Source organism: Panthera onca, chromosome A2, assembly GCF_046562875.1.
Source record: "Panthera onca isolate mPanOnc1 chromosome A2, mPanOnc1 haplotype 2, whole genome shotgun sequence".
NCBI classification, from domain to species: domain Eukaryota; kingdom Metazoa; phylum Chordata; class Mammalia; order Carnivora; family Felidae; genus Panthera; species Panthera onca.
Genome location: NC_138340.1, coordinates 156,815,773 through 156,829,554, shown reverse-complemented (window position 1 = coordinate 156,829,554; position 13,782 = coordinate 156,815,773). Strand labels below are relative to the sequence as shown.

At 39.2% G+C, this 13,782-nt stretch overlaps 1 protein-coding gene across 1 annotated transcript; it reads right to left on the bottom strand.

Moving 5' to 3' along the window:
- Nucleotides 1-324: 324 nt before the first annotated feature.
- On the bottom strand, nucleotides 325-1,338 carry TAS2R39 (taste 2 receptor member 39). Its single transcript, XM_060629194.2, is given in 5 exon segments — nucleotides 325-652; nucleotides 654-792; nucleotides 795-830; nucleotides 833-1,170; nucleotides 1,172-1,338. Coding segments are annotated over 5 exon segments (1,008 nt in total).
- Between the last annotated feature and the right edge of the window lie 12,444 nt (nucleotides 1,339-13,782).

Below are 13,782 nucleotides of genomic sequence, written 5' to 3'. Positions count from 1 at the left end.
AAGCCAGGCTGAGCATCTTAAACTTTTTTGTTTTAGGTTTTGGAAAACAATCACCTTAAGAAATTAAAAAGAATTATCTAAGTTCCAACACCAAAAATTCTGACTTAATTGATTTAGGGTCAGTTTCGACATTGGTATTTCAAAAATCTCCCCCAGAGATTCTAATGTGTAGAACCGCTGCTTTTACATAGAGCAAGTGGAGGTAAAATAGGAGGCTTAGGTAAAGAATATGTCAAACATCACTAAGACTGTGCCCAAGAAGCAAAAGAGAGAAATGAAGATTAACCTTCTGTATAAAAAACCACATCAGGTGGAAGGATCAGGTCAGGTTTGGGGAAGAAAGGAGGTGGGGGGAGAGGGGTCTGGGTAAGGGGGAGGCAGAGCTGGTTGGGCTTGTTTTGTGGTATTCTGGTTCTCTTTTAGGTGAAGATGAATTTGAGGCTGAAGCTGCTTCCAAGCTCTTCTCAACCCAGGGTTGTCCTGAATCAGCAGAATGGAGTGACCAGCAGGGTAGGCAGCCATGATGAATTTGCACAAAATATTCCAGGAACTGTTGGCGTCACAGATATTGGACATATAAAGAAATAGAGCAACTGCATTGGAAATGTAGAGAATGAGAAAGTAGCTGGTAACTTTGATGGTCCCCATGTGAGCCAGTGGCATTGCTTTCCATGTGTAGGGTGTGTCTTTTGAGAGAGATGATCAGCAGGGTGGCTGCAAAGATGAACATGATCGGAGGAATGAAGATCCCCAGGTTATAGAGAAGAACCAGGTTGACCACATTGGTCTGAGGAAGTATTTTTTCTTAGAGGAGTTGGGAGAGGGATAGAAGAATTGTTACAATACATGGTGTTGATGTCATTGGAGAAGAGCACACTGTAGCCTAAGGAAATAAACATTGATAGCCACAGAGCCAGGGCATCCGTCCCGGAAATTCTCTACTTCAGCTTGAGGAAAAGGGGGTGGGAGAAATCAGCGATCTTCACGAAGTAGAAGCTGAGCCAGGCAGCAAACCAGAGGCTACAATGATTTAAGAACATGAAAGTTACTTTGAATGTACCATATATAACATCTTCATTATAAAAATGTGGGGATGTTGAGCTTAAGGTAATTTTTATCATCATGAAGCTTTGGAGAGGTATTCTGGATACACTCAAGAAAAACAGGATCCTGCTTATTGGAAACTGCCTTATTTTTAATCCATTCAGCTGTATTTATAGCCATGATGAACCCATTTGCAACGATACCAATGATGCATTCAGTGCCTATAACTGTTAAAATTGAGAGGATGTGAAATGGTGAAAATTCATTATCTGCAGGATTGCAGGTTTTTGTCATCCTGAGTTGTTACCCCTGTTTGGTGTCTGGGGGAAAATGTCTCTCTAGCGTTTGATAGGCAGATCCTCAGTAGCTCCCACTATTCATGTCATAGGAGGAAGCCTTTGATGCATCATTTCCAAATTCATTCCATTTGTTTATCTCAGAATTCTTAGCTCTAAATCTGGAGATGCAAATGATGGAAGGATTTGCTTTCTAATCCTCTTCCATGTCCATTTGGACTTGTTGGTTTTAGTTCAATTATGGGGCCCAGGAAGGACTAGAGTCAAGCCCGATGCGGGGCTTGAACCCATGAACCGTGAGATCATGACCTGAGCCGAAGTCAGACGCTCAACTGACTGAGCCACCCAGGTGCCCCAATCTTTTGTATATTTTTAAAAATTTTTAAATTTTATTTAAATCCAGGTTAGTTAACATATAGTGGAATAATGATGTTACAAGTAGAATTTAGTGATTCTCATCACTTACATATAACACCCAGTGCTCATCCCAACAAGTGCCCTTCTTAATGCCCATCATCCATTTAGCCCATCCTCCACTCAATATCCTTCCAGCAATTCTTAGTTTGTTCTCTGCATTTAAGAGTCTCTTACAGTTTGTCTCCCTCTCTTTTTTTAATCTTATTTTTCCTTCTCTTTCTCTATGTTCATCTGTTTTGTTTATTAAATTCCACATATGAGTAAAATCATATGACATTTGTCTTTCTCTGGCTGACTTATTTCACTTGAGTACATGCTCCTTTATAAACCACTAATGTGGTATTGAGAACCATGGCCTTTACTAATGCCAGTTAAGTAGAACATCTGCCTGCCAAGTCACCATTTAACTTAGTTTCACTTGTGACCTCAGGGAACTGATTGGAAATAATAATAATAAATTCAAAGTCAATATAATATATAAATCAATGTATGCTATGTATAGCGTGTGTGTGTGTGTGTGCGCGCGTATGCTAGACACTGTTCAAATACTTTATATATATCATCAAATTTAAGCCACACAGCAATTCAGTGAAGAATGTATTTTATTATCTACAGTTTGCAGATGAGGAAACTGAGGCTAAATAACTTGTCCCAAGTCACACATCTAGAAAGAGACAGTGTTGGGATTCTACCTCAGGTCACCTGGTTCCAGAGACCATCTTCTTACCACTCTTTATATTTCCTACACCCATGTGTGGATCCTTTTGTGTGCGCCAAAGACCAAAGTCAGGGTTGACTTGACTGTAACATTTTTTTCCTGGTAGTCTTTTATGATGCCTTCACTATTTAAGGGAAGAATAATTGAGTTAAAAAAAAAAGCGTAATCCAGCTTTCTACCTGTGAGACTTTCTTTACTACTCACACAGAACACTTCACTTCTGACACTTCTGGTCATCGAACGTGTGTGTGGTTTTGTTTTGTTTTGTTTTGTTTTGTTTTCCCCACACCAGGCCATTCTGTGATAGTAGCTGGGTGTCCTACAATTTACCTCAATTCAGACACTAACTGCCTGTTTATTATTATTTATTAATAACAGTTTATTATAAAAAGATATGCTAAAGGCTACGGATGATTCTTCAGGTGGAAGAGACGCAGAAGGCAGAGTATGTCCACGCCCTCCCCAGGGGCCCCACTCTCCAAACACCTCACATGTTCACCAGCCTAGAAGCTCTCTGAACCCAGTCCTGTGTGATTTTTATGGAGGCTTCATCACATAGGCGGGATTGAGTAAATCACTGGCCATTAGTGATAGTGTCAACTATCACCCGCCCCCGCCCAGCACCCCAGTCTAGAAATCAGGGGGTGGGACTGAAAGTTCCAAACCTCTAATCACATGATTGGCTCTTCTGGCAGCCCGCCCCCAGCTTATGTGCGATCGATTGGAAAGCCACATCATTAACATAACCAAAGACACCTTTATAACACTCATCTCTTCGGAAATTCCAAGGGTTTTAGGAGCTCTGCTAGAGAAACAAGACCAAATGTATTTATTATAATATGATATGATATGATACAATATACATATTCATACCATAATATACAATATCACAATGGTAAAACAAGAAGACACTAATTTTCAAGAGATAGAACTTCGTTGCAAAATGAATTACTTGACAGATAATAAACTTCTTTTGTTACATATAAATATTTAAAGGCCTACACAACATTTACCTTTCATTTAAATAGAACACTACGAAAATGAGGGTCGAAGGTATTAAAAAAAGAAAACTGGAGGCACCTGGGTGGCTCACTCTGTTAAGTGTCCAACTCTTGATCTCTGCTCAGGTCATGATCACACTGTTTGTGAGTTCAAGCCCCACATCGGGCTCTGTGCTGATAGTGTGCAGCCTGCTTGAGATTCCCTCCTACTTTCTGCCCTTCACCTGCTTGTTCTCTCTCTCTCTCTCTCTCTCTCTCTCTCTCTCTCTCTCTCTCTCTCTCCCTCTCTCTCTCTCTCTCTCTCTCCCTCTCTCTCTCTCTCTCTCTCTCTCTCAAAATAAATAAATACACTTAAAAACAAAAAGAAAGAAAACCACAGGCCCAAAATGATGCCACTTAGACCAAGTTCCCAAACCGGAGCTTAATACTCAATCTAATTGCAACTTCAATCTCCCCCAGAAATATTGCCCTAATTGTCTGGAATTTTCTGGCCAGCACTAAAGAAGTAATCTGTCACTGGGACTCTCTCAGTCCCCCCCAAGAGATGAAGTAAACTGCAAGGTAAGATCCTCTGCCCTTTTCCCTAAAAGAAAGTGACCTTCCTGGAGCCATCCTTTCTTTTCTTTCCCTGGTAACTTCCTTGCCCCTCCTCCATCCTATGAACCTTCCATTTTGTACAACTCTTCGAGGGCCTTGCTACTTGCCAGATGGGGTGCTGCCCGATTCATCGCTTGTTGAATAAAGCCAGTTAGATCTTCAAATTTACTTGGTTGAATTTTGTTTTTGTTTTTGTTTTTTTTAACAAAGGAAAAGTTCCCTGTTCCTTTACAACATAGGCTAACCAACAGTAGGGTAAAAACAGCACCAGAATCACTCAATCTTTTTTGGAATATTAAAACTAAAAGAGATGGCCATTGTATAGCAGGATTCTCACACAGAGAGACGGGGCCGCGAGGCTTTCTTTTCCAGGAAGCACTTTATTTGTCGTGTCAGCATGGGCTCAATGGGTTTGTATCCGAAAAACCGAGCCCTGAGCGCAGCAGGGTGTAGCCTTTTGCGCAATTGCAGCTTCTTTGTCTCCCATATAGGGTGACACACATAGTCTGATTGAACCCAGTCCAAGTTTCAGAGTTGTGTCAGAGTTATGCATACGTGTATAGGAGTTGATTGGGCACGTTGCCTTCCTTTGTTCTGAGAAGGCCCCCACCACATTCCTTAGGGAGGGGCTCTACCTCTACCACAATTGAGGTGCTCATTTCTAATTTTAAAATGTATGCACGGGACAAATGATGATAAAATTGACCTCTCAATTCAGAGTAAATAGACTTTCGTGAATGAACATTAAAGTAATGACAAGTAATTCTAACAAAGAGAAGGTTGGTGAGTGAGGTGTCTCTGAAAATCTTCACGTTTGTTTTCTTCTTACTTAAGGCCTCTTTTTTAAAAAAGCAAAAAGCTTATGAAGGTTTTCCGGCCTGATAAACTGTTTGAGACAAGTTTTTATGGATTTTACCATCTTGTCTTTAAATCCCTGTTTTTGAACTCCAGATATTTCCTTCAAATACAGTGTTGTAAACAACTCCGCTTGTTTCCACACACTTGTGCAAGCAGCTCAGGACCTCTGATTTGGTTTGAAGAGGTTTTTCTTGTCACTGGCTCTTCCCCAGTTCTGCCCACCCAGGTCGCCGACAGTAAGGGAGAAGGGGACAAGCTCTGTTAAGAGTCTGATGATTCTCTCCTCCTTTCTTTGCTAATCACAGTGTCTCACTCTCAGCTCTGTCACCTGTAGTGCCTGACCCCCTGGGAGGCGGTACAGATACTTGCTGGTGAATGAGTGATCTTACCAATGGCCCAGAGAACTTCTTCCTAATGACTGGCATCCAGAGAAGGCAGTTCAACCACCCCATAAATCTAGAATTTTTGCAGGTTTGATGCCCAAATTGAGTGTGGGAGTGTGAATAACAAGGCTGAGTGAGAGCACAGCAGTTCTCTGTATTAAGGTCTAATACTGTGAGAGGAACACTGGTGGGAGATCGAGAGTATGGGGTGGGGGCGTGGGTGGGGATAAGTTAGAGGAAGGGGCAATGACCTCAGCCTGTGGCTGGGCTTCCTAGTGTTCAGGGGTCGCACAGAGGCAGTGGGCAGGAGCAGGGGCCACAGCCATCATGAGAGGCACCTCAGAAGAAGCTCTGCTTGTCACAGCCAACGGCAGAGTTGCTTCCTACAATGGAAAGAACATTGTTGTAGTTGACAGGAACTCCCAGGGACAGTCTGAAGTGGGGGGAGGTAACTTTTCTAGGTGAAGAGATGATCTTTAGAGTTTATTTATTTATTTTGAGAGAGAGAGAGAGAGAGAGAGGAGGAGAGAGGAGGAGAGAGAGAATCCCAAGCAGACTATGCACTGTTAGCATGGAGCCAGATGTAGGGCTCAAAATCATGGAGCCAGGAGGTCATGATCTGAGCCAAAACCAAGAGTCAGACACTTACCCAACTGAGCCACCCAGGGGCCCTGAAGAGATGATCTTTTCAAGTAGAACTAGTGGAATTAGTAGAACCTAAATGATAAATCTGGTTTATATATCCTGGATGTATTCAAGTGTATGTCTAACCACGGAAATCTCATCAAGAGGACACTGAACCATTAATGACAGAGAAAATGGCTTCAAGCAGTTCAGTTTATTTGCTATATCTTTAAATTATTATTTTGAAATAGTTTTTGACATAGAGATGTACTGTAAATATACTACAGAGAATTCCCATTTATACCCCTAACCCAGCTTCTCCTAATGCTTACATCTGACATAACTATGGCACAATGACCAAAACTAAGAAGTTAGTACTGTTACAAATACTGTTAGTTACACTGTAGGCTTTGTTTGGATTTTTCAGTTTTCCACTGATGTCTTTTTCCTGTTCCAAGATCCAGTCTAGAGTACCACCTTGTGTTTAATCATTGTGTATCTTTATTCTCTTTCAATCTGTAACAGATTCTTGGTCTTTTTTCCTTTTCTTTCATGACCATGACAGCTTTGAAGAAACATACCAGTCAGGTATTTTGTGAAGTAGTGCTTAGCTTGGGTTTGTCTCATGTTTTCTCGTGGTTATAGGGGAGTTACGGGTTTTGAGGAATACCCCAGAGGTGAGGTGCCCTTCTCATTGCAAGGGGTACACCCTGCCAGCATCTTATTACCAGTGATGGGAAACTTGAATACTTGGTTAACATGACATCTACCAGTTTTCTCCACCATAAAGTTACTTTTTTCTTTCTTTTCTTTTCATACTCTATTCATTTGAAGTGAGTCACTAAATCTGGTCCATACTCAGGGGGAGAGGAATTAAGCTTTGCTTCCTGGAAGGAGGAATCTCAAAGAATTTGTGGACATATTTGAAAACCTCCACAGGAATATTCTGGAGGGGATACTTTGAAGCTATGCAAATATCTTGTTTTTCCTTAAACCCTTCTCTGCTAACGTCAGCATTCATTAGCAGATGTTGACTGCAACAATTAAAAAAAATTTTTTTTTAATGTTTATTTATTTTTGAGACAACACGAAAGACAGAGTGCAAGCAGCAGAGGGGCACACAGAGGGAGACACAATCTGAAGTGGGCTCCAGGCTCTGAGCTGTCAGCCCAGAGCCCAACGCGGGGCTCAAACTCACGGACAGTGAGATCATGACCTGAGCCGAAGTCAGACGCTCAACCCACTGAGCCACTCAGGTGCCCCAACTGCAACAATTATTACATTGCTGTGCTGTTGTAATTTTTTATTTTCTTCATTCCTTTTACTTGTATTAATTAGATTTCTTCTGTAAGGAAGAGTTTTTTCTTTCCCATCATTTATTTATTTAATCAAACATTAATTTGCATTACTATATACTTATGGACTTTGTATTTATTCTGTTATGGTCTAATACTATTTTTATTTATAGTGCTGCTCAGATTGGTTAAGCTTTTGGTAACTGGGAACTCTTTCATGTAGCCTCTTATGTCTTTGATATGACTCCATTTTTGTTTTTGTTTTCTTACTTTCAGGCATTATGGGATGTTCCGGTCATCCTGCTCTAACCCTAGAATTATCCTTGTTGCTCCAATCCAATCCCTAAATCCCTAGCAACCACTAATTTGTTTTCTGTTGAATACTTTTGCTTTCTCCAGATAACATATAAGTGGTTTTATACAGTATATAGCCTTTTGGGTCTGGCTTTCACTTTGCAAAATGCCGTTAAGATGTAACCATTTAAATGAATTTATAGTTCAGCCACTTTTATTGTTGAGTAGTATGACATCGTATGGATAGATCAGTTTGTTATCCATTCTCTTGTTGAAGTACATTTCCAGTTTTCGGCAATGGTGAATAACATCATGTGTATAAGTTTTCTTTTCGCTTGGGCAAATCCCTGAAAGTAGGATTTCTGAGTTGTACAGTAAATTCTTAACTTTTAAAGAAACTGCTGAACTCTTTACCAGAGTAGTTGTACTGTTTTTCATTTTTACTAGCAATGTGTGAGAGTTCAAGTTGCCCTGCATCTTACCTAGTACCTAGTATTGTCAGTGTTATGTGTGTGGGGGCGGGAGGGGGTGGTGGGTAGGGAGGGTGGGAGGTTGGGGGGTTTGTTTTTGTTTGCTTTGTTTTAGTCATTTTAGATGTATAGTGGTATTTCACTGCGATTTTGATTTGCACTTACCTAATGACTAGTGGTGTTGAACATCTGTTTATAGGCTAATTGGACATAAATTTATCTTCTTTGATAAAATGTTCTCAGATTTTTGCCTAGTTTGAAAAAATCAAGTTGTTTGCTTATTGTTGAACTTTTGAAATTCTTTTTTTTTTAAAGGTTATTTATTTATTTTGAGAGGGAGAGAGAGAGTGCACATGCATGTGAATTGGGGAGGGGCAGAGAGAGAGGGAAAGAGAATCCCTGTCAGGGCAGAGCCTGACATGTTGTGCAATCCCAGAACTCTGGGAGTTGCTCAACTGACTGAGCCATCCAAGCACCCCAAATTTTTAAAATCCTTTATCATAGTTATGAGTCCTTTATCACCTGTATGCTTTGCAAATACAGTATAACCTTGGTTTGTGAGCATAATTAATTCTGGAAATATGCTTGTCATCCAAAGCGCTTGTATATCAAAGCTAATTTCCCCATAAGAAATAATGGAAATTCAGATGATTAGTTCCACAACCCAAAAATATTCATATAAGAATGATCATAACACTGTAATCTAATGCAAAATAATAAAAAATATAAGGAAAAATAAATTAACTTACACTTCTCTTTGAAAACCTTCATGGCTGGTGTGAGGGACACAAGAGACAGGAGGGTTATTGTGTAGAACCACTTCCATCACTATCACTAACAGAATCACTGCCGTCTGTTGGCTCAATGGAATCTTCTTCTGCATGGGGGCCATTGTATACACTCACATGGATGTTGACTATAGTACAGTAGTAATAAGCCTAGTCATATACTGTATTTAATGTAACTGGCAATAAGGCGGCAGAGAAAAGGGTCTATATCTGCAGGCAGCCTGACCTAGAATGAAGCAAAGCATTCCTAAGCTTACTCTTGTATGGAAAAGCAAAGGACGGTCCATATGTGCCAAGTGACAAAATACACTAGTGCCAGTTGTGGGAAACTTCCAACATTCTGAAAAATCACTGATTTCTGCCAAACACCATGGCCTGAGACCGAGCATCCCAGCATGGGAGCTGATCACCCACAATCTCACAACAAGAGAGTGAGAGAGAGAGAGAGAGAAAAGAACCATTGGCTCAGTTGTGATCATGTGATACTCTGCATCATGTACTACTCATATTGCAAGACATTGCTCTTTTACCAAGTTAAAATTTATTAGAAATGGTTGCTCGTCTTACAGAACACTTGCAGAACAAGTTACTTGCAATCCAAGGTTTTACTGTATTTTCTCTTAGCCCATGGCTTGTCTTTTATTCTGTTAACAATGTCTTCTACAGAATGAAAGTTTGATACTTTTATAAGTTTCAATTTATCAATTTTTCTTGAATGGACTGTGCTTTTGCTGTTATATTGAACAGCTCTCTGCCAGATCCAAGGTCACAAAAACCTTCTCTTGTTTTCTTTGAGAAGTTGTATAATTTGATCTTTTATATTTAGGTCCATGACCCATTCCAATTTAACTTTTGTATGAACTGTGAAGAATGTGTCAAGGTATTAGGTATTTTGTTTTGTTTTGTTTTGCATGTGGATAATCAGTTGTTCCAGAACCATTTATTGATAGAAGTATCCTTTCTTCATTGGCTTGCCTTGGTGCCCTTGTCAAAAATCAGTTGTCTATATTTATGTGGGTCTACTTTTCAACTGTCTCTTCTGTTCCATTGATCTATGTGTCTTTTTGTGAATAACACCACCAATTTTTTTTTCATTTAAAAAATTTATTTAATTCAAGTTAGTTAATATATAGTGTAGTAATGGTTTCAGGAGTAGATTTAGTGATTCATCACTTACATTTAACACTCAGTGCTCATCCCAACAGGTGCCCTCCTTAGTACCCATCACCCAGTTAGCCCATCACCCACCACCCCTCCAGCAACCCTTAGTTTCTTCTCTGTATTTAAGAGTCTCTTATGGTTTGCCTTTCTGTCTGTTTTTATCTTATTTTCTTTCCTTTTCCTTATGCTGATCTGTTTTGTTTCTTAAATTCCATACGTGAGTGAAATCATATGGCATTTTTCTTTCTCTGTCTTATTTTGCTTGGTACAACACATTCTAGTTCCATCCATGTTGTTGCAAATGGCAAGATTTCATTCTTTTTGATCACTGAGTAATAGTCCATTGTATATATATACCACATCTTCTTTATCCATTCATCAGTTGATGGACATTTGGGCTCTTTCCATATTTTGGGTATTGTTGATAGTGTTGCTATAAACATGGGGGTGCATGTCCCCCTTTGCAACAACTTTTTTGTATCCTGTGGGTATATACCTAATAGTGCAATTGCTGGATCGTAGGATAGTTCTATTTTTAATTTTTTGAGGAACCTCCACACTGTTTTCCAGAGTGGCTGCCCCAGTTTGCATTCCCACCAACAGTGCAAGAGGGTTCCCCTTTCTCTGCATCCTCGCCAACATCTGTTGTTTCCTGAGTTGTTAATATTAGCTATTCTTCCAGGTGTGAGGTAGTATCTCATTGTGATTTTGATTTATATTTCCCTGATGATGAGTGATGTTGAGCATCTTTTCATGTGTCTGTTAGCCATCTGGATGTCTTCTTTGGTAAAGTGTCTGTTCATGTGTTTTGCCCATTTCTTCACTGGATTATTTGTTTGTGGGTGTTGAGTTTGATAGTTCTTTATAGATTTTGGATACTAACCCTTTATCTGATATGTCATTTGCAAATATCTTCTCCCATTCCATAGGCTGTCTTTTAGTTTTGTTGATTGTTTCCTACTACCAATTATTGTAACTGTGTAATAGATTTTGAAATTGAATCTTCTGTATTTGTTCATGCTTTTCAGAGTTGTTTTGCTATGAGTAGAGCCTCTCGGGGGGGAACCCAAAAACTTTGAGCAGATTCTTTTCGGCAGTAACTATCATAGCATTTCACAGGAACATTTTCTTCCTTTGGTTTCTGTTTCCTACCACAGAAACTGCCACATCTTTCACTAGTCTCTTGAAGTAAAAAGTAGAGGGGCATTCCCTTCTTTCTTTTTATCTTTTATCTTTTTTTAAAAAATGTTTGTTTGTTTGTTTGTTTGTTTGTTTGTTTATTTATTTAGTGTGTGTGTGTGTGAGAGAGAGAGAGAGAGAGAGAGAGAGAATGAAAGAGAGAGAGAGAGAGAATCCCAAGATCCCAAGCAGGCTCCATGCTGCCAGTATAGAGCCCAAAGTGGGGCTCAATCTCATGAACTGTGAAATCATGATCTGAGCTGAAATCAAGAGTCAGACACTCAGCTGACTGAACCACCCAGGCACACCTCTTTTTTTTTTTTTTTTTTTAATGTTTACTAATTTTTGAGAAAGAAAGAGCATGCACTGAGGGAGAGGGGCAGAGAGAGAGGGAGACAGAGAATCCAAAGCAGAGTCTGCACTGACAGCAGATAGCCCCATGAGGGGCTCAAACCCACAAACTGCAAGATTGTGACCTGAGCTGAAATTGGATGCTTAATCAACTGAGCCACCCAGGTGTCTCTCCCTTCTTCATTAAAAAAAAAAAAAAAAATCTTTATTAGGGGCACCCAGCTGGCTCAGTCGGTGGACCTTGTGATTCTTGATCTCAGGATTGTGGGTTTGAGCACCATGGTGTAGAGATTACTTTTTTTTTAATGTTTATTTATTTTGAAAGAGAGAGAAAGAGTGTGAGTGGGAGGAGGTGCAAAGAGAGATGGAGACAGACAAATCTGAAGCAGATTCTGCACTGTCAGCACAGAGCCCAATGTGGGGCTAAACTCACAAACCATGAGATCATGACGTGAGCCAAAATTAAAGGTTGGTCACTCAACTGACTGAGTCACCCAGGCACTCCTGGGTGTAGAGATTACTTAAAAATAAAATCTTAAAAAAAAAAATCTTTATCATACTAAATCCAGAGGCAAATGATAATCTATACAGAGTATTATAAGATCACAAGATTTACATTTCATACTTGTTATACTCTAGAGATCCCTATAGTTGATTTTGTCAAGATAGCTTTGTTTTGTTCATGGCACAATTACCTTTCATCATGTAGTAAGCTCTGTGCTTCTTTTCTCCCCCGTGCACATGCTTATGACTCTCCTTACTTACAGAGATTCTATGAAAATATTTTGTGTAGTTATAGTTTTGATATTAATAATTATTTTTCATTTGAAAAGTGTAGAATATTTTAAATAACTATAAAAAAGACTAAAGTTTGCATCTCAGCAATGACTATTGTATTTGATATTTTGTAATTATCTAATTTCTACATATTTTATTTTAAAAATATTGGGGCACCTGGGTGGCTCAGCTGGATAAGCAACTGACTTCAGCTTAGGTCATGATCTCGCGGTTCATGGGTTTGAGCCCCGTGTCAGACTCTGTGCTGACAGCTCAGACCCTGGAGCCTGTGTTTACCTCTCTCTGCCCCTCCCTCACTCATGTTCTGTCTCTCACTCTCTGTCTCAATATAAATAAACATTAAAAATTTTTAAAATTAGTTGTAAAAACAATGATATGATAATAAACATTTTGCCTCAAATAAAAGACCTGTAGTTGTCTCATAAACAGAGGACAAACTGGTGATTGCCAGAAAGAAGGGGGTAGGGGGAGAGATGAAGTAGGTGGAGTGGATTAAAAGATACAAACTTTCAGTCACAAAATAAGTAAGTCACAGAAAAGTACAGCATACGAAATCTAGTCATTAATAGTGTAATAACATTGTATGGTGACAGACGGTGGCTACACTTATCATGGAGAGCATTAAGTAATGTATAGACTTGTCAGATCACAATGTTGTATACCTGAAACTAACATAACATTGTATATTAACTATACGTCAAAAGACAACAAACCCTTTGTTGTATTTTACACTCAGCTCAGATTTGCTGTTAAAACATATCTTCTTTTTGACATTTTATAGTTCCACTTCCTAACAAATGTTGATTTATTTATTTTTAGAGACAGGGAGAAAAACAGAGAGAGCATGTGCATGAGTGGAGGAGGGGCAGAGAGAGAGAGGGAGACAGAATCCCAAGCAGGCTAGGCGCTGTCAGCACAGAGCCCAAAGTGGGGCTCCAACTCCTGAAACCATGAGATCATGACCTGAGCAGAAATCAAGAGGCCGGCGCTTAACCCACTGAGCTACCCAGTTGCCCTTTGACATTTTATGGTTTTAATCTTAAAAGCAATTCACAAAGAATAAATAAAAATAAAAAATAAAATTATTGGTATATGAAAAAAACTTTCTAAAAATGTACTAGCCTCTTGGCATATACTCTCTATATAAATTTTTACCACAACAATATTGTGACCATTTTTCTACATTGTTAGGTGTTCTTTTATTTATTTATTTATTTATTTATTTAATTTATTTTTTATTTTATTTTTAATTTTTTTAAATTTATATCCAAATTAGTTAGCATATAGTGCAACAATGATTTCAGGAGTAGATTCCTTAGTGCCCTTTACCCATTTAGCCCATCCCCCCTTCCACAACCCCTCCAGTAACCCTCAGTTTGTGCTCCATATTTATGGGTCTCTTCTGTTTTGTCCCCCTCCCTGTTTTTATATACTTTTTGTTTCCTTCCCTTATGTTCATCTGTTTTGTCTCTTAAAGTCCTCAGATGAGTGAAGTCATATGATTTTTG